Here is a 26,621-nt window from a genome sequence, read left to right as displayed (position 1 = left end):
TGCACTGAAATCCGACGTGAGAAATTCTCATCGTTGTGGTGGTGGTTGTTGTTGTTGTTTACCAAGGTAGAGCCTCGCTGTCTCTCTCGTAGGGATGTCAGTTGAGTAGCAGCGAGCATGGGAATCGATGTCCAGGGTGGAACTTTACAGCGCGGGGCCTAGCCACGCGGGGCCTTGCCTCCTGCCCTCGCCTGATTGCATTCACTTTAATTATCTCGCTTAAATTTAATTTGTCTTCACCCGGCTCGTCACTTTGTAACTTTGTTTTATTGTAAATATTCACGCAGTTTTTATTTTCTTTTGTTAGCAGGCCAAGCCCGCTTGAGCTGCTATACCGCTCTTGTTATCAGAAGCGACCTGCCCACAACAACACAAGGTGAGGCTTTGTCAACGTGTGTGAATGTTTTGACTTAAAACTTTGGTGACTGCAGGAATTAATATTCTTGGTTCTTTCGGTAAAGTCACGTAGATAGAAAATAAAATTGAAATAACATAATATTTTTTCTTTTTTTAAATGAAGCAAAAACCCCACGACGTTTCTATGGCAACATTAATGTTGAAGATGCGAGGGCTTACAGGAATGTTTATGACATTTGCCCTCTCATTGCGTGCCATGACAGTGCTGTTTGCACAGTCACACATAGTCACTGTAAGATGATTTTCTTGGTCGTGTTTTTGTTTTGTTGCTTGTTGTGGTTGCACCCGATTCAAGAGCCGAATGGCTCATGGGACTATAACCAAAATAAATCAAACTGAAAATCAAAAAACTGAAACCGCGTGATCAATTTGGTGAAGTTTTTCACTGCATCTCCAAATATATATAAAAGGCAAAGTTGTGATTGTGTGTTGTCTGTTCAAAATGTTTAGCGTACTTCCTGACATGCAACAAACTGGAAATTTGCCATGTGGGTACTTTCCAGACTGTACACCGTACAAACATTATACAAATACACTTTTGGTTTTTTTTGGGGGGGGGGGGAGGGGAGCTCAATAATGTATAGATTTTTTGCACGGCAAGTGAGCTGTGACGTCAAATTTGTCACGTGACCCTCGCACGTGGAAGCGAAACTCATTGTAGTGTAGTAGTTAGCGTTGTCTGTGTGTGTCTGTGTGTCTGTGTGCGTGTGTCTGTGTGTGTCTGTGTGTTTGTGTCTGTGTGTGCGTGTGTGTGTCTGTGTGTGTGTCTGTGTGTGTCTGTGTGTGTGTGGAAGAGTAACGCATTGTAGTGTAGCGGTTAGCGCTACGCTACGCTACAAACCCGGCGACCCGGGTTCGATTCCCGCTCACGGCCAACACCAGTGACGATTATGTGAACCGGTCTCGGGCCTCCCCTAGGTCGACTCAGCCTCAAATGAGTACCTGGTGCGGTGTGTAAACATTGCCACTAGGGAGACAAGGCGGTCGGGCGTGGTGCTGGCCACCCACCCCCTCGTGTACCGTTCCGGCCTTCATAGGTGCTCGCTAACAGCACTTGCCCCAACAGTCTGTCAAGGCTATACGGGGGATATTTGTCTTTGTGTCTGTGTGTGTCTGTGTGTGTGTCTGTGTGTGTCTGTGTGTGTGTCTGTGTGTGTCTGTGTGTCTGTGTGCGTGTGTCTGTGTGTGTCTGTGTGTTTGTGTCTGTGTGTTTGTGTCTGTGTGTGTGTGTCTGTGTGTGTGTCCATGTGTGTGTGTCTGTGTGTGTGTACGTGTGTGTGTACGTGTGTGTACGTGTGTGTGTACGTGTGTGTGTACGTGTGTCTGTGTGCGTGTGTCTGTGTGTTTGTGTCTGTGTGTTTGTGTCTGTGTGTGTGTGTGTCTGTGTGTCTGTGTGTGTGTGTCTGTGTGTGTGTCTGTGTGTGTGTGGAAGAGTAACGCATTGTAGTGTAGCGGTTAGCGCTACGCTACGCTACAAATCCGGCGACCCGAGTTCGATTCCCGCTCACGGCCACCACCGGTGACGATTATTTGAACCGCTTCTGGGCCTCCCCTAGGTCGACTCAGCCTCAAACGAGTAACTGTTGTGGTGTGAACATCGCCACTGGGGAGACAAAGGCAGCCGGACGTGGTAGATCCAAGTCCCGGGCGAAGCCGGGTAGTACAGCTAGTCATGAATACGTAAATGAATATAGACGTGTAAGTCACGTGTGACTGTATATATTCATTCCTCCATGGCTCGATACTGACGTGTAGATGGTGTGGATATTCTTATTTTCTGTCTGCAGCTGACGCTGGTCTGATGGAGCAAAGGCAGTCAGCACAGCAGCTGGGTACGACAAGTCAACAATGCGACCAGCGTGCATACAGCACGGATCGGACTGGACATTTGACACAGCACCAGAGAACTTGCACAGGAGAGAAACCCTTCAAGTGCACTGTGTGTGACAAGGCATTTTCAGATTCATCGACTCTTAAAAAACACCAGAGAACACACACAGGAGAGAAACCCTTCAAGTGCACTGTGTGTGGGAAGGCATTGTCACAGTCATCTGCTCTTAAAATTCACCAGAGAACACACACGGGAGAGAAACCCTTCAAGTGCAGTGTGTGTGGGAAGACATTTTCAGATTCATCTGCTCTTAAAACACACCAGAGAACACACACGGGAGAGAAACCTTTCAAGTGCAGTGTGTGTGGGAAGGCATTTTCAGATTCATCTACTCTTAAAAAACACCAGAGAACACACACGGGAGAGAAACCCTTCGAGTACAGTGTGTGGGGGAAGGCATTTTCAGATTCATTTGCTCTTAAAACACACCAGGGAACACACACGGGAGAGAAACCCTTCAAGTGCAGTGTGTGTGGGAAGACTTTTTCAGATTCATCTACTCTTAAAAAACACCAGAGAACACACACGGGAGAGAAACCCTTCGAGTACAGTGTGTGGGGGAAGGCATTTTCAGATTCATTTGCTCTTAAAACACACCAGGGAACACACACGGGAGAGAAACCCTTCAAGTGCAGTGTGTGTGGGAAGACTTTTTCAGATTAATCTACTCTTAAAAAACACCAGAGACCACACACGGGAGAGAAACCCTTCAGGTGCAGTGTGTGTCGGAAGACATTTTCAGGTTAATTTGCTCTTAAAACACACCAGAGAACACACACGGGAGAGAAACCCTTCAAGTGCAGTGTGTGTGGAAAGACATTTTCAGATTCATCTGCTCTTAAAACACACCAGAGAACACACACGGGAGAGAAACCCTTCAAGTGCAGTGTGTGTGGGAAGACATTTTCAGATTCATCTACTACACACCAGAGAACACACACGGGAGAGAAACCCTTCAGGTGCAGTGTGTGTCGGAAGACATTTTCAGGTTCATTTGCTCTTAAAACACACCAGGGAACACACACGGGAGAGAAACCCTTCAAGTGCAGTGTGTGTGGGAAGACATTTTCAGATTCATTTGCTCTAAAAACACACCAGAGAACACACACGGGAGAGAAACCCTTCAAGTGCAGTGTGTGTGGAAAGGCATTTTCACAGTCATTTGCTCTTCAAAGACACCAGAGAACACACACGGGAGAGAAACCCTTCAAATGCACTGTGTGTGGGAAGACTTTTTCAGTTTCATCTGCTCTTAAAACACACCAGAGAACACACACGGGAGAGAAACCCTTCAAGTGCAGTGTGTGTGGGAAGGCATTTTCACGGTCATCTGCTCTTAAAACACACCAGATAACACACACGGGAGAGAAACCCTTCAAGTGCAGTGTGTGTGGGAAGGCATTTTCACGGTCATCTGCTCTTAAAAAACACCAGAGAACACACATGGGAGAGAAACCCTTCAAGTGCAGTGTGTGTGGGAAGGCATTTCCAAATTCATCAAATCTTCAAGTACACCAGAGAACACAGAAGCATCAGAAGATCCACAAGGAGTGGAGTCTGAAATCAGCTTGTGAAAGTCAAAGTGCCGCAAATAGCCCATCCCTCATGAAACACGAACCGGAAGAAAATCCCAGCTTGGACACTTTTAAAGGTATCGAGGTGCAATATGAAGAGGTGATGGTGAAATGTGAAGAAGTGATGGTGAAGAGCGAAGAAGTGAAGGTAAAATGTGAAGATGAAGATTCAACTCCAAAATGGGACCTTCACATCGATGGAGGCAACGTGAAGCAGGAGGTGAATTCTGACTGTGAGGCAGAGCGAGGCAACTCCCAGCAGTTTGTGGAAGTGGAGGTGTGGGTGGACTTCCTCCGAGACAATACAAAGTCAAGTGGAGACCCGGTAGATGTGTAAGCCAGAGACGATGTCGCTCCAATAGATGCACCTTTGTCATGGGTCTTTAATGACAAGAATGTGAAGTTGAACACTCATTTCCTAGGTTCAACCTGCAGAGTAAGGGCGGCCAGTCTTTGTGGACCTGTGGGTTGGGTAGATCTCTCACCCGGAGCGAGAGACAAGCCCCCAAGCATTCACTATGTTCTAATAATTGCATTTACACGGTGCTTGCTTAACCGCCTCAGCAACTCGGAGTTTTGTATCTCGTCTGAAGCACTCGAAGAGCATCCCCAAGTAGCAGCTGCCCCTGTGTGGCACAAGGTGGTGGCCCTGCACCAGCCTGCATGTGGACAAGAGCCTGTCAGTAGGGGGCGATGATTGATGCGTCATCTGAGTTGTGTAGTTTGTAGGCAATCTTGATTCGAAGCTTTTGTGACTGCAGGAATTCACACTCTCTCTCTCTCGTTATTTCGGTAAAGTCACCACGTGGGTAGAAACATAACAGATCACGGCGTTTAGATCACAACACAAGCAATCGTCATCAGGTGGGACAACCACAGCAAGAGAAACTGCTGAAGTAGTAGGCGCCTACTACTTCAGCAGTTTCCTCTTATTGTTGCTGTGCTTGTCCTACCTGATGACGATTGCTTGTGTTGCGATCTAAACGCCGTGACCTATTATTTGTAGTGTAATGTTTAGAATTTGCTACATTTTGACCCAAACGCCAGCATGCAACGGCCTACTCGTTTTGAATGCCGCAATAGTACGTTGTACATACACTTTTGATTTAAAGCTTTCGTGACTGCAGGGATTCATATTCTTGGTTCTTTTGGTAAAGTCACGTAGAAGGGAAACAATAAAATAATACAAATATAAAACAATAGAATTCTCACGACGTTTCGACTGCAGTGAGAATTTTATTGTTTTATATTTTTATTATTTTATTGTTTCCCTTCTACGTGACTTTACCGACAGAACCAAGAATATGTACATACACTGTTAAGCAGACGGTGCGTATTTTTAAAAATAGCTTCTTGTGAATACGATGGAACCTGATCCAGGATATTTCACTGCAGTAATAAAATTGTGTTAATATGCCTGTCAATAATTAAGAATGAATACTTGTCTGATTGTGCGTGTACATGTAAAAAAATTTCTATGAGTGTCAAACATTGATTAAGTGTTCAAATCTAGATCAAGTGATGTTAGGACAAAGTGTGTGTGTGTTTGGAAGTAACCTGTACAGAGAACTCAGGTGAGACACGTTGTTCTTGTGATACAGGTCAAAGGGTACTTTTGTGTTTCACGAAGCGTCTGCCTCTGGAGCAACTCATTGTCTTTGAAATAGGGAGCACGCTCAGATCATTCATCAGTTACAAGGCATACCACTTAAAAGTTACACATAGCGGAGATACATTTTCTACAACACGAAGTAGTTTTGTCTTACGTGTTGACGTAGATATTGTCTAACTAGGACTAGAAATGCTCCTTGATGATTGACGTCTGGATGTTCGTTACCCATCGGTTGAAGCAAACCCCACTGCTGTTGTTGAGACGCTGTGCACCAATAAGGGTCCAACATATTGACGGCCTTCAGGCCAGTAAAGTCACAACATTTGCACATGACGGACGCATTCACGCAAGTACCCCATGCTCCGTTTTGAAGTTTTAAAATGAAGCATCTTTGAATTGTGTTGTGTTTTGAATTAGATGATTTTATTTCTTCATTAAAAGCTTGAATCAATTTACATCTGGAAGGCTTCATTGCAAAGGACATTTCGTGTGAATTTTCTCTCGTCGTTAAGTAGATGGCCTTGCCGGGGGTTCGGTTCGATGCGGACTTTCACCTGTTTGGGATTGCAGGATCGAGATAAGGCGACACGGAGCTGCTGGCCGTCTGCAGATCGATTCCAACGTAATCGAACGTCTGTCCCTGCGCCTCCGTCGTCCATGCAGGGGGTGCGTAGGTTTGCAGCGCCCCCTGCATGAAAACAACGGAAAGTGCAGCGCTCATCACAGATAGATAAAGTTGTGCGCTTATATTTAAAATGTTATTCTTTTATAAGGTGATGTTGAAATCGAAAAGTGTTTGGCCAGGTCATGATTTCAATCAGATTGATTCATTTATTATGAACCACATCTGAGCTTTTGTGGTCCTGTTGAGCTAAAGTTGGAAAAAGTCCGTGACTATAACTTCGCTCAATATTGTAATTGTGTTTCTATTATTTAGTTATTGTTTAATACAAACTACTTCAGATAATGGGTTTCAAGATGTACTTGAATGGCACGTTCGTTATTCCGGTGTTTAATGGCTTGGACGTCATGGCAAATGGCTTCCATCGATGTGGAAGTCAATGGTGGATGATAATTTGACATTTCGGTGTTGATTTGGAGTAGATTGTTTAACTGTTGCATACCGAGAGGTGAAATGCTTTGCCGAGTACCTGAACTGTTTGACCAAGTGAATTCATGAAGAGTTCGATACGAGTCTGAGCGTTAATATTCTTGCGGAACGACAAAGGTCTGATATTTTAAACATTCCTGATCGTACGTTTATTGCGACAATGTTCAAGGGGAACACGTGTGGAGGCGAGTTCCGGGTGAAGTCTCCCCTTACCTGGCAACCATGGTGGCTGTCCGCTGATCGCTCTCGCTCCGTCACAGCTACTAGCTGTAGGGATCGGGACTCTCCATGCTGGCGCTGTTTTAATTCACAGCGCCAAGAGCGGAGAGCCTCATCCCTGCAGTGCCCTCCTGTTGTGCCGCAGCATTTACCGCGTAACGAGGCAGTGTTTTCATGAGCAGTGCGTTCCAGTACACACCCACACGAGCGAACCATGTGCAACAGTGTGCGTACATACAGACACGAACAAACACGCGGGTGCACATACACACACGAGCGCTTACTTGCATACACGGATGAGTGGAGGTGCACGCACGAGTGTGGTCACCACCTGGCTAGCTACACTAGTCACGTGATAACTAGTATACTAAACTATACACTACACTATACACTACTATACACTTATACACTACACTATACACTACACTACTATACACTACACTATGCACTACACTAAACACTTATACACTACACTACTATACACTACACTATACACTTATAGACTAAAATATACACTACTATACACTATACAATACACTATTATACACTACACTATTATACACTACACTATGCACTTATACACTACAATATACACTACAATATCCACTACTATACACTACACTGTACACTACACTATACACTACAATATACACTACACTATACACTACAATATACACTACTATACACTACACTCTACACTACAATATGCACTACACTATACACTACAATATACATACACTATACACTACACTATACACTACTATACACTACACTATACTATACACTACAATATATACTACAATATGTACTACTATACACTACTATACACTACACTATACACTACAATATGTACTACTATACACTACACTACTATACACTACACTATACACTACACAACTATACACTACACTATACACTTATACACTACAATATACACTACAATATACGCTTCAATATACACTACACTATACACTACTATACACTAATATACACTACACTATACACTACTATACACTACACTATACACTACTATACACTACACTACTGTACACTACTATACACTACACTATACACTACACACTCGTACTGTACTAGTATACTACACTATACACTACACTACTATACACTACTATACACTACACTATACACTTATACACTACACTGTACACTACTATACACTACACTATACACAACTATACACTACACTATACACTACTATACACTACACTATACACTACACTACACACTACTATACACTACACACTATACACTACACTAGTGCTGCACACACACTACACTAGTGCTGCACTAGTCCCCAAACTGCAAAGACAAAGGCTCCCCAATGTAGACTGACGCATCCACAGACCCACACGTGGACCCACGGACTCGCACAGAAACCCACGGACTCATCGACTCCCACTGGGCGTGCGCTGTTAGCGAGCACCGGTGAGGGTCGCGATGGAACACCACCAGGGGCTGGTGTGGACAGAACCACGGCTGGCCGCTCGTCTCTCAAATTCTGATGTTAGCACCCCCACCCACCTCACCACCTCCTTAATTATGGCTGAGTCCACCTAAGTGACGCTCAGGACTGCTTCAGGTAAGGGGCGGACCTTAAATGACGTCACGCGATTTTAGAGGATTTTTGACCCCCCCCCCGCCCCCATCGTCACACGACGTCACAAAGTCAGACCCCTCCCCCTCAAATATGACGTCACAAAGCTCTGCCCCCCTCCGCCCTCCCCCCCCCAAAAAAGGTAAAACATGCTTCAAATCGCTTTAAACTATTGTTGTCATTGTAGTGCGTAGTTAATGTGGCGCTGCATACTGATGTAGGTAGAAAACATTTATTACAAAGTCTTATTAAGTAGAACGTGTTTATATTTATTTAAAGTTGCGCAATTTGATGTGACGTCACTTTTCTCAAACCCCCCCCCCCCCTTGTCACACATCGTCACAAACGTCTGACCCCCCCCCCCCCCTAGGTGCGTGACGTCATTCACGGACGGCCCCTAATTGTCGCTGGCATTGGCCGTGAGCGAGAATGGTGCAGCGCCGCTAACCGCTACGCCGTGATGGTGCCCTTACCTGCATGAACGGAGACGCGGTCAGACGATGGGTGAGCCGTTGGTGCGGGCAGGACGAGTGATCTCGGGCGTACCTCCTGACGTGGAAGGCGAGGGAGGTCGGAGTGCGCGTGTGAAGAGAGACGGCAAGGGGCGGGAGGAGAGGGGGGCCATCGGACTGAGCGGAAGCAGGAGGACGAGGGCAGGAGAGGCAGCGGAGCCGTGGAGGAGTCTGGGCGCGCTTGATGGTGAAAGTTGACGTGGACGCACGCTGCGGAAGAGAAGAAAATCTTCACGCTCGGCGCCACACACAGCCAGACGTAGCTCACCTCATCCGTCTTGCTGACGATGTGAAGGACGACTAGACTCTGATTGTCTTGTAGCTCTGTGGAAAGAAGGAGAGGTGTCTTGGGTCCAACAAGGCCCTCTGCCACCGGTGTGGGCGGGGGGGTACCCTAGTGGAGGGCTGAGCGTGGGAGTGAGTCGAGGGGAGGGTGAGTGGTGGTTGACATGAATTTGAATTCTTATACATGCTATGTATTGTAACGTTTATTGTCGTATGGGTTTACATATGGTAGAACATATAGGCTATTAGACGAGGACCAATTCAGTGCTAACATCGTTAACACGGACCCAAAGCGTCATCAGGGACCAACATCGTCAACAGGGATGCTCGCCTTGTCAATAGAGACCCACATCAAAAGGGACGCGCTCACCTCTTTAATCCGGACCCATATCTTCAATCGGGACCCATATCATCAACAGTGACCCACAACATGAATATGGACACTCACCTCGTCAGTAGGGACCCACATCGTCAACAGTGACCCACAACATGAATATGGACACGTTTTTGTTTTGTTGCGGTTGCACCCGAGTCAAGGGCCGCACGGCTCACAGGGCTATACACCTGACACGTGAAACTTAAATTAAACTGAAGACGACGTCTCGCCAGCATGCATCTATCCTCCACGCGTGGCTTCTGTCACGCGGCTTCCACGATTTCGCCTGAGAGTCTCCCGCCGCGTGCCCCCATAGGTCTTCTCCATCGGTCGCTCGACTCACGTAGACCATTCATCCGCGTGGTCCACGTGGTCAAAGAAGAAGTTGGTACCAGCCAAGACAGCACAACGCCAGTAACACAGACTCATGTTAATGGTCGATAAGAGTGAAGTACAGTACGTCATAACCCACTCATTTCAAATGCTTGCCACATTATTCGTTGCTATTGGTCACCTAAAGAACTTGGAATTGCTAATGCTGTGCCACCTCAGGTTCTAAGGCAAAGTGAAATGTCTGCTCTGGGCCGGTCAAGGACACCATTTCTGGGATGAAACTATCACATTCACGACACGTGATAAAGCATAAAAGCGGTATGCACTGCTGTAACCTTAGCAGGTACCACCACAGTCAGTATGCACTGTTGTAGTGAAAGCAGGTACCACCACAGTATGCCCTGCTGTAGTGAAAGTAGGTACCACTAGTCAGTATACCTGCTGTAATCATAGCAGGTACCACCACAGCCAGTATGCACTGCTGTTATAATAGCATAAAAAATATAACGATACTATCATAGAATGTTAACTAAACGAGCATACATTTTTAACTAATTTAGGATAAACATTAAACTTAATGAGTATGGATAAATGTACCGCATTAGCATACAGATTAAAATTAATTAGCATACCAAAATTTGCATAGGACAACCGTTGACCAATCGCTGCGCACCATCGCCCGAGACGCTCCCAGGTTTGCCTCTCGACCAATCGGATCGCTGGCCCTCCCCCCCTCCCCACTTTGGCACGCGGCGACCAATCAGATCGCGGGAAGGACGCTACCATTTTTAATGCCCTACGCTGAACGCCGCGCGCCCATGTGCGTGTGAGTGTTTAGTTTTAATTATTTTAATCATTAAAGTTCGCGAGTGTCAAGGTAAGCTACGTTGACTTTGTTTTTTAAAGCATTTTCTCAAGAGAACCGTTGTTGTTGCTGCTGCGGCTGTTGTTGTGAAAGGCCCGGTACACCCTGAGGCCTTGCCTAGACTAGGACAGCCTTGATGTCACGTGGGTCCACACTCTTTGTGTCTTTCGGTAAAGTCACGTTAAGTTTAATTTAAAATTTTAATTAAGTTGATTGAAACTTATACCTACGTATTTTTTTATAAATGAATATTTTTATAATTTAAATTAAGTTTATTTTATGTTATACCTACGTTAAATTAAATTTTGTAATAAATTAAATTTCATTTAAATTTATTTTATTTCATACCTATGTAAAATAAAATTGAAAATTTTAATAAATTAAATTTATTTAAATTAATTTTATTTTCTACCTACGTTAAATTACATTTTTAATAAATTAAATTTATTTTATTTAAATTTATTTTATACCTACGTTACATTTTTTATAAATCATTTTTTAATTTATTTTATTTTATACCTACGTTAAATTAAATGTTTTAATAAATTTAATTTATTTTATTTAAATTGCATTTATTTTATTTAATACCAACGTTTAATTTTTAAAATAAATAACATTTTATTTAAATTAATTTTATTTTATACCTACGTTAAATTAAATTTTTAATAAATTAAATTATTTTATTTAAATACTTTTTTTAATAAATTACATTTATTTTATTTAAATTACATTTATTTTATACCTACGTTAAATTAAATTGTTTTAATCAAATTTATTTTACATGTACAGTCATTTTAACTGCTCTGACTGCTACAAGCTAAGTGAGGCCTGGAAGCATATTATTAAGTAATACATTTTACAATTGCTTATAGAGGAACCCCATACTAATGAACTGACTACGTATCTATATAATTAAAAGACCGCATGCAGATATCGCAAAAGCGGACCCCGTTGTCAATGATATAATTCGATGTACATACAGCAGTTGCTGTATGTTGCTGTATGTACATTAAAATTACACCGATTGTAATACGTCACCAAAGACGACACAATTTTAATTTGACCCCCGGGTCTGATCGCGTTAACTGTGCAGGTGGCGGGTCGAGAGGTGACTTGCACGTGTGTGCAGCTTGTTGAATATTGACGTGCGATGACTTGTGGAGAGGGAGAATGATGATGATGGCGATGCAAGTCTTGAAGTCTGACGCTGTTCTCCGAGTCGTGTAGCCGACCGCGTGCCACTTTGGGGATTGCGTAATGTCATTTTAGTTTCCTCTGTGGAACTTTTTATTTTGTTGATCCTAACGATGTAACTAACGTAGGGCGGGCTTGGGAGCGGCGTTGACGATGTGTTTTGGCGTTGCACCAACCAGTACCTTTGCATTCAGAAGTTGGAGGTGCTTTGATTGTTACAGCGAGAGGTGGAATCATCACCGCCATCGTCATGGGTTTAAGTGGGCACGGAGCCCGTCAAGGGAATGGGTAGGTAGAGGAATGGGGTTGGAGAGTATACACAACTTGCATTTCTAGTAATTTCAACAATATATGGGCATGCACATCATTAACAGTATCCTGATTGATGAGCAAAACAAAATCGCAATTTAATCGTGAATCTATTGTCATAAATGAGTCTGAAATATGAATAGTCATGCTCAAAACTGCATTCCTATTATAAAAAAATCATTGTACCCCCATTCATGATGACAATTCCAATATGGTCATTATGATGCTCAGAATTACACTTATATTCTCAGAATCATGAACATTTATTAAAACAGCAGTGTGCTCAAAATGCTCATTTAACAATTTCAACATGTACACAATCAATTCCAAGATTCTAATCAAAGTAAGTCCTATGTATCGTGGTGTTTTCATGCTTATACATTATTGCGCGCCCCCCCAAAAAAATATACAAAAGTCTATTTTTATAATGTTTGCACGGTGTACAGTCTGGAAATTACCCACATGGCAAATTTCCAGCTTGGTGCGTGTCGGGAAGTACGCTAAACATTTTGAACAGACGCACACATTCACAACTTTGCCTTTGGTATATATGGAGATTAGTAATAAATTGTTAATTTAACTACTTTCAAGTTGACGGATTGGAAATAGGAATAGCACTGGCTCACCACGGGGCTTATCGCGTGGTATCTGGGCACTTTATTTGAAACGTAAACCCCACAGTTTGTGAGTACAATTCCTCGCAAGTTGCGTCCACAGAGACAGACAGACAATGAGGTTTCTAGGTAAGAGTAAGAAATTAATCTACGTGTCGAGGAGAGACGAGAGAGCCAAGAGGTCACCTCGGGAGACGGGGCGACGCGTCAACCTTAGTCATGTGACTGAAGGAGTGTGGGCATGCCGTGCGTACGTGTGTGTGTACCGTGTTGGTGTGGGCTACTCCAGAAACAACGAAAAGCCACTACGGGTGGCCACGTGGAATGTTCGAACGCTCACTGCAGAGGAGAGGCTGCCACTCCTCTGTCGGGAGCTGGACCGGTACCGCCTGGATCTATGTGGCATTCAGGAGGTCCGGTGGACCGGCTCTGGCTCCTGCCACCATGAGGGGTGGACAGTCCTCTACTCGGGGCAGCAGACTGCCAAACAACAGGGTGTGGGTCTTCTTTTGAACAAAAGAATGAAGGGGGCGTGGGAGCGTGGCGGTGAGGTGTGGGAAGCTGTAAGCCCCAGGCTACTTTGGGCTCGCCTTCCCATCAACCGGAGGCGAGGAATGGTGGTCATGGTTACTTATGCCCCCACCGAAGATGAACATCCGTGGAGGGATGCAGGCAAAGCCGATGAGTCAGATGCCTTCTATGACCTCCTGTCACAGGTGCTGGCTAAAGTGGCCCCTCGGGATAGAGTCATCATGTTGGGTGACTTCAATGCCCGAGTTGGTCATGATACTGGCACCTGGTCTGGAGTGATTGGAGGGCATGGGCCAGATCAGCTCAATAACAACGGTAGGAGGCTGCTAGATTTTTGTGCAGCCCATGAGCTTGTAATTACCAACACGCTGTTCCGGCATCGGCGCATCCACACAACATCATGGATGCATGCCGGGTCCAAGCAAGAACATCTGCTGGACTACATAGTGACGGACCAGCGAATGCGAGCCCATGTCCTTGACACCAGGACCTACCGTGGAGCTGATCTGCCCACTGACCATCGTCTAGTCATCTGTAAGATGCGCCTGCCATTCTTCCACTCCGGTGGTGGGTGTACACCCAGGACCCCATTCCAACCTAAAGTGGCCTGGTCTCAGTTATCTGATGAAAGTTGCAAGCGAGAATTTCATCATCGCTTGTGGCTGGGATTAGCATCGTCCCCGACTCCTCCTGATGTCGAGGGTAAATGGGCGAGGTTTAGGACTGTGACTCATGCAGCTGCAATGGCTGCTTTGGGAACGCGGTCCAGACCTCCCCAGACACCCTGGATGACAGAGGAGTTGTTCAGGATGGTTGAGAAAAAGCGACAGGCCCACTGTCATCGGCTACAGAATCCCACGTCAGAGAATGAGGAGGCTTACCGCAGCCTTCGCTCGGAGGTTCGGAGAGCCGTGAGGCGCTGCAAGGATGGGTGGTGGTCGCGGGTTGCTGAGGAGATGGAGTCTGCCTCAGTGGCCCGTGATCACAAATCTCTATTTAACTCCATCAAAAAAGTAACCTGCAGCGCCACACCTATTACCATCATTAGGGGAAAAAACGGTGATCCAATTTCCGACCCCCAGGAACAGGTTCGCAGATTTGCTGAGCATTTCTGTGAGGTCCTGGGGGAGGGAAAATCCCTCAGCCAGGAAAACATCGCGGCACAAAGTGAGGATGACCCTGCTGAGGCTGCGGTGCCTCAAATATTGGATGAAGTCACCCCCTGTGAGTGGCTGGCTGAGGTGCCATCTGCTGAGGAAGTATTGAAGGCGATCCGGAGTCTGAGACCAGGAAAGGCAGCGGGCAGAGATGATCTCCCAAGCGAAATGCTGAGGGAGGGTGGCGTTTGTGCACAGACTGCCCTATATGACATCATAACAACAGTCTGGACCACTGGACGGGTTCCGCAGGATTGGAAGGATGCCCTGGTGGTCCCCCTTTTTAAGAAGGGGGACCGCACAGACTGTAACAACTACAGGGGCATCTCACTCCTCAGTGTGCCGGGAAAGGTCCTGGCAAGGATTATTCAGCATCGCCTTGCCAGGCACGCTGAGGAGAGGCTTGCGGAGCCCCAATGCGGTTTCAGGAAAGGGCGGTCCTGCACAGATGCCATATTTTCTGTCCGTCTGCTACAGCAGAGGTGTAGGGAATTCCAACAAGACCTACATCTCTGCTTTATTGACCTGGTCAAGGCCTATGATACCATCAGTAGGCCTGGGCTCTGGGTCGTTCTTCGTGCTTTTGGAGTACCTGACCCTCTGCTCACGATCATTAAGGACCTTCATGATGGTGAGCGGGCCCGGGTAAAACTACGTGGCCGGGAGTCAGAGCCATTCCCTGTACACCTTGGGGTGCGACAGGGATGTCCTCTGGCTCCCACATTATTTAACATCTATTTTGACCACGTAGTTCGTGAAGCCTTCAATAGCTGTACCGGGGGAATCTCCATATGGTACAGATATAATGGGAGGCTAATCGATGCCCGGGTGCGGTCAAGGGATGGCTCCCTATTGCTCAACCACGTTATGTATGCTGATGACTTGGTAATAGCTGCTCAGTCAGAGGAGGAGTTGGAGACGCTGCTGCTGAGACTGGAGCATGCCACTAAGAGGTGGGGCCTTACCATCAGCGCCACCAAAACTAAGCACCTGCCTGGGTATTTTGTACCATCGGACACTCCACCCCCACAACTCCCAATCGGTGATGGGGCAGTTGTGGAGAGAGTGGAGAGTTTCCCATACCTGGGCAGTGTGCTTATGACTGGCTCCAGTTTAACAGCAGAGGTCTCACTCCGAATCAGTCGAGCGGCAATATCTTTTCATCGGTTGCGTAACGCTGTGTGGAAGCTACCTGGTCTGTCGCTCCGCACTAAGCTTCAGGTCTTCTCGGCCACGGTCATTCCCTCCCTTCTCTATGCTTGCGAAACGTGGACCCCCCTAATGGAACATCTTCGCCGATTAGAAACATTTAGGCTGGCCTGCCTACGATCCATCCTGGGTTTAACCAGACTGGATTGTGTGAGGAGCTCACAAATCCTTGAAAGATCTGGGCAGGGTCCCATCGGTGAGCTCCTCCGGCAGGCAAGGCTGCGATGGCTGGGTCATGTAGCCCGCATGCCCAGCCACCGCATGCCGAAACAGCTTTTGTTTGGCCGGATTGAGGGGGCTAAGCGGGCGCGGCACGGGCTAGAGAAGAGATGGAGTGATGTGGTACAGGAGGACGTGGAGCTGAGTGGACTTGCCGATGACTGGTACCAGCGGTGTCAAGATCGGCCTCTGTGGAGGAGGCTCGTGAAGGATGCTACTGGGCAGTTGGAGGCAGTCGCCCTCCAACAACAACGGAGGGCGGAGGAGCGACGCTCACAACAGCGAGCGGAGCGCCGGGTGGCTAAAGCACAGCAGGTTGGCACAGTAGGGGGCACAGGTGGTGCATCAGCCAGTCATCTCAGTCAGTCGTCCCGTGGCACCTGGGTCTGCCCCGTGACCTCCTGCCAGCGGGCGTTCGACACTTCACGTGGCCTCAGGGTGCACATAGCCTGGCACAAGCATCGTGGTGACGTCACCGCCACTTAGTGGCGAATGGCGGTTGTTGTTGTTGTTGTTGGTGTGTGTACTGTGCGTGTGTGTGTACTGTGCGTGTGTGTGTGTACCGTGTGTGTGTGTGTACTGTGTGTGTGTGTACTGTGCGTGTGTGTGTACTGTGCGTGTGTCGTGTGTGTGTGTACCGTGTGTGTACTGTGCGTGTGTGTGTACTGTGCGTGTGTACTGTGCATGTGTGTGTACCGTGTGTGTGTGTGTACCGTGCGTGTGTGTACTGTGCGTGTGTGTGTGTACTGTGTGTGTGTACTGTGCCTGCGTGTGTACTGTGTGTGTGTACTGTGCGTGTGTGTGTATTGTGTGTGTGTGTACCGTGTGTGTGTACACTGTGTGTGTGTGTACCGTGTGTGTGTAACGTGTGTGGCGGTAGTCTAGCGGTTAGTGCGCTGCTCTACAAACATGACGACCCCAGTTTGATTCCCGCTCACAGCCAACACCCAGTGACGATTCTTTAGGATATGTTTTTCAAACGAACAGTTGTTTGGGTTGCGTTGTGTTCATTAAAGTTACTTGCAATTCAAATACAGGTGTGTTTTTGGTGGTTGTGATGCCAGACGATAACATTGTGAGGAGCAATGCCTGAATCCTTACCCTTGGGGTTCCTCTAGAAATGGCAAAAAGTCACTGAGAGTGGCCACGTGGAGGAGAGGCTGCTACTCTGTACAGAGCTGGACCGGTACCGCCTGGATCTCTGTGGCATTCAGGAGATCCAGTGGACCGGCTCTGACTCCAATCATCATGAGGGGTGCAGAGTCCTCCACTCGGGGCAGGAGACTGCCAAACAACAAGGAGTGGCTCTTATTCTGAAAAAAAGAATGAAGGCGGCGTGGGAAGGTGGCGGCGAGGTGTGGGAAGCTGTAAGCCCCAGGCTACTTTGGGCTCGCCTCCCCATCAACAGGAGGCAGAGAATGGTGGTGGTGGTGGCTGCTTACGCCCCCACCGAAGACGAACATCAGTGGAGGGATGGAGGCAAGCCCGTGGATTCAGATTCCTTCTATGACCTCCTGTCACAGGTGTTAGCTAAAAGTGGCCCCTCGGGATAGAGTCATCCTGTTGGGTGACTTCAATGCCCGACTTAGTCATGATGCTGGCACCTGGTCTGGAGCGATTGGAAGGCATGGGCCAGATCAACTCAATAACAACGGTAGGAGGCTGTTAGACTTATGTGCAGCCTGTGGGCTTGTCATTGCCAACACGCTGTTCTGGCATCTGTGCATCCAGACAACATCGTGGATTCACGCCGGGTCCAAGCAAGAACATCCGCTGGACTATATAGCAGTGGACCAGCGAATGCAGGCCCATGTCCTTGACACCAGAACCTACAGTGCTGCTGACCTCACTGACCATTAGCATTTCATATGTAAGATCTGTGGGCTGGGTAAATCTGTGAGCAGGAGCGAGGGACAATTAAGCTCCCAAGCATTCACTACGTTATAAACAACATATTTGCACTCATAAGTCGCTTGCCTAATTGCCTCAGCAACTCGGTGTTTCGTATCAAAACTCAACTCAAACAATCGAAGGGTGCCCCCTAAGTGGCAGCTGCCCCTGTGTGGCACAAGGTGGCCCTGCACCGGCCTGCACGTGGCATGAGTCTGTCATTAGGGGGCGATCATTGACGCGTCATCTACGTTGTGGAGTTTCCGGATAATGTTTTGGAATTAACCACAATTTTGACGGTGACATCAACATGCAATGACCTGTGCGTTGTGAGTGACACAATACTCTGTTTTACATCCGCTGTGAAGCAGACAGCGCATATTGTGGTGAATGTTACTGGGGTAGCCAGGTGTGCCTGTCGGATTTGAACTTTGAACCTCTGCAACAAATAGAGAATGTGCTACCATATTCCTGGTTCTTTCGGTAAAGTCACGTAGATAGAAAAAAAAAATGTACAAAATAAAATATTAAAAAAATTAAAAAATACAATTTTTTTTAAATAAATTGATAAGATGCCATGGGTCGACTGACTCAGATGACTGGCCAATGCACCGACTTTGCCCCCCACTACCCACACACACACAGTGTACGTACACGTACACACACAGTGTGTACGTGTACGTACACACAGTGTGTACGTGTACGTACACAGTGTATACACACAGTGTGTACGTACTGAGCAGATGAAGGTGGCCAGACATGATTCTAGACACGCCACCGCCTGTTTACCCAGTGACAGTGTACAGTTTGTGTTTGCAGTAACGTCTATTAACTCTGTTGAACACGGAGGTTATATCATAACAATAGTTTACTTTTGTTTTCCTCTGGAACTCTTTATAATAATGGAAACAAGAAGTTAACAGCACACACACATTCAGCTGAAGTCGGAACTGTTCATCCCAGCATTCAAGGACATCTGAGCCTGGATTGACACCTCTGCCTAACACAAATACTATTTTTTTCAACACCCTTTGCTATGTCAGCTGAATATAGCTCTCATAAATATTCCTTTTGTAGCCAGACAGCCGAAATTGTGTGCTCGGAGTTTTTGGTGAACATTCATTTTGAATATACGAGGGCTTCCAGGCATGTTTATAACCATTTGCCCTCTCATTGTGTGCCATAACAGCCCTGTGATGAATTTGGGACACTTTTTCACTACATCATGAATATATGAATATAGACGTGTAAGTCACATGTGACTTTATATGCATTCCTCTGTGCCTCGATACTGTCGTGTAGATGGTATGGATATTATTTTTTTCTGTCTGCAGCTGACGCTGGTCTGATGGAGCAAAGGCAGTCAGCACAGCAGCTCGGTAGGACAAGGCAACAATGCGACCAGCGTGCATACAGCACGGATCGTACTGGAGATTTCACATGGCACCAGAGAACTCACACAGGAGAGAAACCCTTCAAGTGCAGTGTGTGTGGGGAGGCATTTGCACGTTCATTTACTCTTGTAGAACACCAGAGAACACACACAGGAGAGAAACCCTTCAAGTGCACTGTGTGTGGGAAGGTGTTTGCACATTCATCTACTCTTGGAACACACCAGAGAACACACACGGGAGAGAAACCCTTCAAGTGCAGTGTTTGTGGGAAGGCATTTACACAGTCATCTGTTCTTGTAGAACACCAGAGAACACACACGGGAGAGAAACCCTTCAAGTGCAGTGTGTGTGGGAAGGCGTTTGCACAGTCATCTGCTCTTGTAACACACCAGAGAACACACACAGGAGAGAAACCCTTCAAGTGCAGTGTGTGTAACAAGGCATTTGCACGGTCATCTGCTCTTAAAATACACCAGAGAACACACACAGGAGAGAAACCCTTCAAGTGCAGTGTGTGTGGGAAGGCGTTTGCACGTTCATCTACTCTTGTAACACACCAGAGAACACACACGGGAGAGAAACCCTTCAGGTGCACTCTGTGCAGGAAGGCGTTTTCACAGCAACCACATCTTCAAGTACACCAGAGAACACGGAAGCATCTGAAGATCCACAAGGAGTGGAGTCTGAAATCAGCTTGTGTAAGTCAAAGTGCCGCAATGAGTCCATCCCTCATGAAACAAGAACCGGAAGAAAATCCCAGCTTGGACACTTTTAAAGGTATCGAGGTGAAATATGAAGAGGTGATGGTGAAGAGGGAAGAAGTGATGGTGAAGAGCGAAAAAGTGAAGGTGAAATGTGAAGAAGTGATGGTGAAGAGCGAAGAAGTGAAGGTAAAATGTGAAGATGAAGATTCAACTCCAAAATTGGACCTTCACATAAATGGAGGCAACGTGAAGCAGGAGGAGAATTCTGACTGAGGCAGAGCGAGGCAACTCCCAGCATTTTGTGGAAGTGGAGGTGTGGGTGGACTTCCGAGACAATACAAAGTCAAGTGGAGACCCGGTAGATGTGTAAGCCAGAGACGATGTCGCTACAATAGATGCACCTTTGTCACAATCCTTTAATGACAAGAATGTGAAGTTGAACACTCAGCTCCTAGGTTCAACCTGCAGAGTAAGAGCGGCCAGTCTTTGTGGACCTGTGGGTTGGGTCAATCTCTCACCAGGAGCGAGAGCCAATAAGCTCCCAAGCATTCACAATGTTCTCATAATAATTGCTTTTACGCGTTGCTTGTTTAATTGCCTCGGCAACTCTGAGTTTCGTGTTTCGTCTGAGACTCTCGAAGAGCATCCCCAAGTAGCAGCTGCCCCTGTGTGGCACAGGGTGGTGGCCCTGCACCGGCCTGCATGTGGACAAGAGCCTGTCAGTAGGGGGCGATGATTGATGCGTCATCTCGGTTGTGTAGTTTGTAGGCAATCTTGATTTGAAGCTTTTGTGACTGCAGGAATCCACACTGTCTAATTATTTCGGTAGAGTCATCACGTGGGTAGAAACATAACAGATCACGGCGTTTAGATCACAACACGAACAATCGTCATCAGGTGGGACAACCACAGCAGCAAGAAGACAACTGCTGAAGTAGTAGGTGCCTACTTCAGCAGTTTTGTCGTCTTGCTGCTGTGGTTGTCTCACCTGATAACAATTGCTTGTGTTGCGATCTAAACTCCGTTATCTATTATTTGTAGCTAATGTTTATAATTTGCTACATTTTGACCCAGATGCCAGCATGCAATGGCCTACTTTTGAATGACACTACAATAGTACGTTGTACATACACTGTTAAGCAGGCGGTGCGTATTTTAAAAATAGCTTCTTGTTAATACGATGTAACCTGATGCAGTATATTTCACTGCAGTAATTAAATTTTGTTAATATGCCTGTCAATAATTACGAATGAATACTTGTCTGTGCGTATTTTAAATGTTATTCTTTTATAAGGTGATGTTGATATCGAAAACTGACACATAACCGGCGTGCCATTAATAGGAAATTAACTCTGCTTATTGGAATCAATGTATTCATATATGTTGATAAACTGTTTTCAAGCAGATTTTGTCTCTAACGGCGAATACAGGGACCACGTGATTGTTTAAAAATGTATTTGATTATAACTATAATTGCCTACAATTCGCCATGTGTAGCTTATTTAGACTATAATTTATTCACTACCCAAAATGTATTTACTTGAAAACATAGAGCTGATATTTGTAAGCAATGTCTGTTATTTATACGTTTGAAAAAAAATATTTGCACATATTTAACTTGTTCAGATACAAGGTGAATTCACAAGGCTTTGTAAAAAATCCAATATTTCAGAATTTTGCCTTAACAGAGAATATTTTTTAAAAGGTTGGTAAAAATAAAGATTCAGAAGTATATATTGTGCCGTGTCTACAATTTTACTGTAAAGTGGAATTGGTAAAAACAATTGATGGTTCAATGAGCCACTCTGTCTACGGGAAAGCTACCCATACGGATGCTTATCTGAAACCGGATTCCCACCACCATCCATCCCAGAAGAATTCCCTCATCAAGATTCTGCACTATAGAGCCCAATGCATATCCGACCAGGAACACATAGCCAGTGAACTCAAGCATGTACACCAAGCTCTTACAATCCGCAAAGCTATTACTCCAACCATGAAGAAGGACCCTCTTGAGGAGCATTTCAAAACCATCACTTTGCCCTACATTGCGGGGATCACAAAAAAATCTCCAAAATCTTGAATAAACACAAGATCCAGGTCCGATTCAACACATTACATAAAATCCGTGATCTGGTCCCGTCTGTAAAAGATGTGATTCCGGACATACAGTACCCTGGCGTCTACAAATTAAGTTGCCTCTGTGGTAGTAGTTACATTGGAGAAACCAAATTACATGTCTCGGACCTCATTCGTGAACAGAATGCAGACCTAAAACACGGTAGGACCAACACCTCGGCCGTGGCAGATCACTGTTATAATTCAGTAGGCTCACATGACATTGACTTCTCCAAGACAGAGGTTCTTTGCAATCCATCTGGCTACCATGAGAGATTCGTTCATGAGGCCATCCACATATACACAGAGACAATTTCAACCGAGAGGAAGAAATTGTGGCTTAGCAATCATTGGAAGGATTTGATAAACCATTTCGGGTCTTAATTGATTGTTCACGCTTACGGTGGCTTTCAGACCGCATTCCATTATTTTCATCTCCCCCCACCTCTATTCCGAACATAGATGGACTTGTCCATCTGAACAAACTGTCAAATCGCTCTCCGTGGTGCTAACGTTAAAAAAGCCCGCCACTTTTTTCAAAATTTCTTGCTGTGGTTTTCACACCTGACGTCGATTGCTTCTCGTGTTGCAGTCGAAACGTCGTGATAATTTTATTGTTTTATATTTTTATTATTTGATTGTTTCCCTTCTACGTGGTGGTGACTTTACCGAAAGAACCAAGAACATGAATTCCTCGCAGTCACGAAGCTTTAAATGAACATTTATTATTACTTCGTTAACATCTTTCACTTTCGCACGCCGCTAATTTTTCGCGACAAGAGGTTTCATTACCACAGGTGACACGTGCAGTGGGTCCAAGACGAGGCGAGACGGTTCGCTGGAGGCAACACATTTATTCAACAAGGGAACCACAGCACAGAGGGGTGACGACCCCTCACAGCCGATAACCTCAGGAGGCAGTCCCTCCACACTACGGTGCCCTTACTCTGGTTCTAGCGCTAACCCTACACTGGTTATGTCTGAACCCGACCCTAGCCAGGGTCACAGGGCTCTTCGCTTCAGGGTCTTCAGGGTCTTCAGGGTCTTCAGGGTAGCGCTCAGAGACTTCTTCAGAGCTTCAGGTGGACGAGGACCGCCAAACCCGTTCAGGGGTCCGGCTTTTATCCCCGTTCCAGGGTCTCTCCGCCCCTGGCCAAGCCTTCTGGAACTCTCTAGGGGGCCCTGGAACATCCCCCCCCCACCCCCCCTGGGGTCTGGGGGCCCTGTTCGTCACACCTGGTCTGTACACCACCCCCTGTTGACGCATGTCCGCTATTACAGGTCAGCTCCCGTGGTAATACACATACAGCCCAACAATGGCGCTACATCATCCCCCCCCCCCCCCCCCGTAGCATCCAGCCGTCTGCTACGTTCACAGGAAGCCCTAGACGCATGCACGAATATGCTCAAGGTGCCATGTCATACGTTTGAGCGTATGGATGTCCCCGACTTATTTATTACCTTTACATGTAATCCAACTTGGCCTGAGATAAAACAAAAATAATAATAACTTTCATTCGGCCAGACACCCAGCCGTCGATACGACTTCACAGCCAGGGTGTTCAGACAAAAGCAAGTCAAATTCATCGAGAGCATTCACTGAGAGTCGTGTTTTTTGGAGAAACAAGATGCTGGATGTACTCAACTGAGTGGCAGAAACGAGGACTTCCACATCATAGGGGTTTCCCCTTTTTTTGTGGCAACAAAACTGAAACCTTTTGGCGTCCTCTGGTCGAGCACCAATTGGGTCGAGGCTCTCAAGAAAGCCGTCCCTTGGTGTGGAACAAGCGGTTTCAAGGACAATGCCACATATATATTATCATAGTGCGTGATTTTTTGTTTGCATTTTGACTGCAGGTATTGTGGTTAATGCTGTAATATGAATCCTTGTAAAAAGGTTTCAGTTTTGTTGCCAGAAAAAAAAGGGGAAAAACCCCTTATATTTTGGTACTGCCAAAGGAGGTCTAATGATGTAGATGACTTCCCCACGCTCATATTTTAATCTGGCTGAAAGAAAAAAATCATCCAATCCAAATCGATGTTATATCTGTCGAGTTTCCAAATCCAGAGGAAGACCCACCACCCAGCCCCACCTCACCACCCTACACCTCACCACCAAGCCCCTCCTCACCACCCTACACCTCACCACCCAGCCCCTCCTCACCACCCTACACCTCACCACCCAGCCCCTCCTCACCACCCTACACCTCATCTGCTCCTCCTCACCCTGCATCTCCCCTCCAGCTGGTGTATCTCAGCCATGATGTCGTCTATCTGCTTGAGAATCTGGCACTCCTCCACCCTCTTGAGACTCGCCACCCTCTCCTCCTCCTCCTCCTCGACCTCGTCGCCCGACTTGCAGTCGCCATCATCGGCTGCACTGCGTGATCTCCGTAGTCCCCTCCTCCTCCTCCTCTTCTTCTTCTTCCTCCTCCTCGTCTTCCTCTCCTCCTCCTTCTCCTCCTCCTCGTTGTCCGCCGCCTCCTCCTCGTCTCGTGCTCTGTCGACGCCCGGCTGCAGGCGGCTGGCGCGAAACTTCAGCAGCAGCCTGCGGACACCCCCCGGAGACTCCACCACCTCCTCCTCCTCGTCCCTCCGCTCCTTCACCTCGTCACCCTCCACCACCACCTCCCCCTCCTCCTCCTCGTCGTCCGTCCGCTCCTTCACCTCGTCACCCTCCACCACCACCTCCCCCTCCTCCTCCTCGTCCCTCCGCTCCTTCGCCTCGTCACCCTCCACCACCACCTCCTCCTCCTCGTCCCTCCGCTCCTTCACCTCGTTACCCTCCACCACCACCTCCCCCTCCTCCTCCTCGTCGTCCCTCCGCTCCTTCACCTCGTCATCCACCACCACCTCCTCGTCCCTCCGCTCCTTCGCCTCGTCACCCTCCACCACCACCTTCTCCTCATCCCTCCGCTCCTTCACCTCGTTGCCCTCCACCACCACTTCCCCCTCCTCCTCCTCCTCGTCGTCCCTCCGCTCCTTCACCTCGTCATCCTCCACCACCACCTCCCCCTCCTCCTCCTCATCGTCCCTCCGCTCCTTCACCTCGTCACCCTCCACCACCACCTCCCCCTCCTCCTCCTCGTCGTCCCTCCGCTCCTTCGCCTCGTCCCCCTCCACCACCTCCTCCGGCGATGACGATGACGATGATGAAGACGACGACGACGACGATGCGTCCGAGAACGACCAACAGCTGGACGACGATGACGACGCTCTCTGCTGCCGGTATTGTTGCTGAATTTGTTTCCGTCGCTGCCGCTGCTTCTCCAGGGCGCGACCCCGGCGCCTCTCGGTGGGCGGCGGCGGCTCAGCCAGCGGCCGCGGCATCAGCGAGGAGAAGTGGAACGTCGCCTCACGCGGGGGCGAGCCCCGCTTGCCCGCGACCGCCGGCGCCGGCGGCGGCGGCGGAAGAGGAGCCGGCGGCGATGGAGGAGACGGAGGAGGCGGAGGAGGCGGAGGAGCGCGGCAGGTAGAGGAGCCCGGGCAGGGATCGGGATTCGGTCCCGCCGGGCAATCCGCCGCCGCCACCTCCCGCCGCTTGCTTAGCGGCGACCGCCCGGCCAAAACCTCCTCCTCTTCCTCCTCCGCCTTCATCACCGCCTCGGCCTCCTCTTCCCCTCCTCCTCCTCTCGCTCCGCCTCCTCCTCCTCCGCCCCTCCTGCTGCTCGCCCTCCTGCCCACGCCCTGCCACCAAAAGTCGAAGTGTCTCTTCCACGCCGCACGTGGTTCAACCGCGGCCTCCCTGCGTCTCTCCGCCTCCTCCACCTCCTCCTTGTCTGCCGTCTCGTCGGCACCGAGCGCCGGCCCCGACTCTCCGCCGCCGTCTCCGCGCTCCGGGGCGACCCTCGGGCCGATTCCCGGCGTCAGCGTCGGCCGGGCGCCGCCGCCGCCGCCAACGTGGGAGCTCTCCTGGGGGGGGCGCCGCCGCCGCCGGAGTCTCCCGGCGGCGGCGCCCCCCCTCGAGAGCCCGGAACTTCACGGGGCGACGAAGACGACGGCCGCGGCGGGGAGGCCCCGGCGTTGGCCCCGGCCCCCCGGCGTCGTCGTGGAGCGGGCGAGCGACCTTGGAGGGCGCCGCGTGAGACTCGGCTCCTCCTCCTCCTCCGGCGTCATCCGCGGAGCGCTTGGGCACCCGGATGGGCCGGGAGGAGCGAGCCCTCACGGAGGGGGCGGCCGTGGCCGTCGCCGTGGTCGGGGTCAGGGCCCGAGCCGGGGGAGGCCTTCTGGGAGGCCGCTGGTGAGGGGGGAGGGCCGGAGGAGAGGGAGGAGACGCGGGATCAGATTCCAGCATTCAGCACGCAAACATCCCGGTAGTGGTGGTGGTATTGGTGGTAGCAGTGGTGGTCAGTGATTGTAGTGATGTTGGTAATGGTGGTGGTGATGGTAGTGTATGGTAGTAGTGGTGGTGGAGGTAATGGTGGAAGTGGTGGTAGAAGTGGTGGTGGTGATGGTGCTAGTGGTGGTGGTAG

The 26,621-nt window shown here is 48.1% G+C and overlaps 1 protein-coding gene across 1 annotated transcript; it reads left to right on the top strand.

Annotated features, from left to right (window-relative positions):
* The first annotated feature begins 10,728 nt into the window (after positions 1-10,728).
* Positions 10,729-20,304, top strand: LOC142910728 (uncharacterized). Its single transcript, XM_076060124.1, has 2 exons — positions 10,729-10,822; positions 19,268-20,304. Exon 2 carries the CDS (start codon positions 19,282-19,284, stop codon positions 20,302-20,304), a length of 1,023 nt encoding a protein of 340 aa, XP_075916239.1. The 5' UTR covers positions 10,729-10,822; positions 19,268-19,281.
* The last annotated feature ends 6,317 nt before the right edge of the window (positions 20,305-26,621 follow it).

This window comes from Petromyzon marinus, unplaced genomic scaffold, assembly GCF_048934315.1.
Source record: "Petromyzon marinus isolate PM22_M1 ecotype Great Lakes invasive population unplaced genomic scaffold, UKy_Petmar_22M1.pri1.0 PM_G_Scaffold_15, whole genome shotgun sequence".
Taxonomy (NCBI): Eukaryota; Metazoa; Chordata; class Hyperoartia; order Petromyzontiformes; family Petromyzontidae; genus Petromyzon; species Petromyzon marinus.
Note: the sequence above shows the minus strand (reverse complement) of the source record. Positions and strands in the feature narration are given on the sequence as shown.

What these genes read in the sequence shown, in the direction of transcription:
- LOC142910728 (XM_076060124.1), top strand. Translation starts at nt 19,282, where the DNA reads ATGGAGCAAAGGCAGTCAGCACAGCAGCTCGGTAGGACAAGGCAACAA.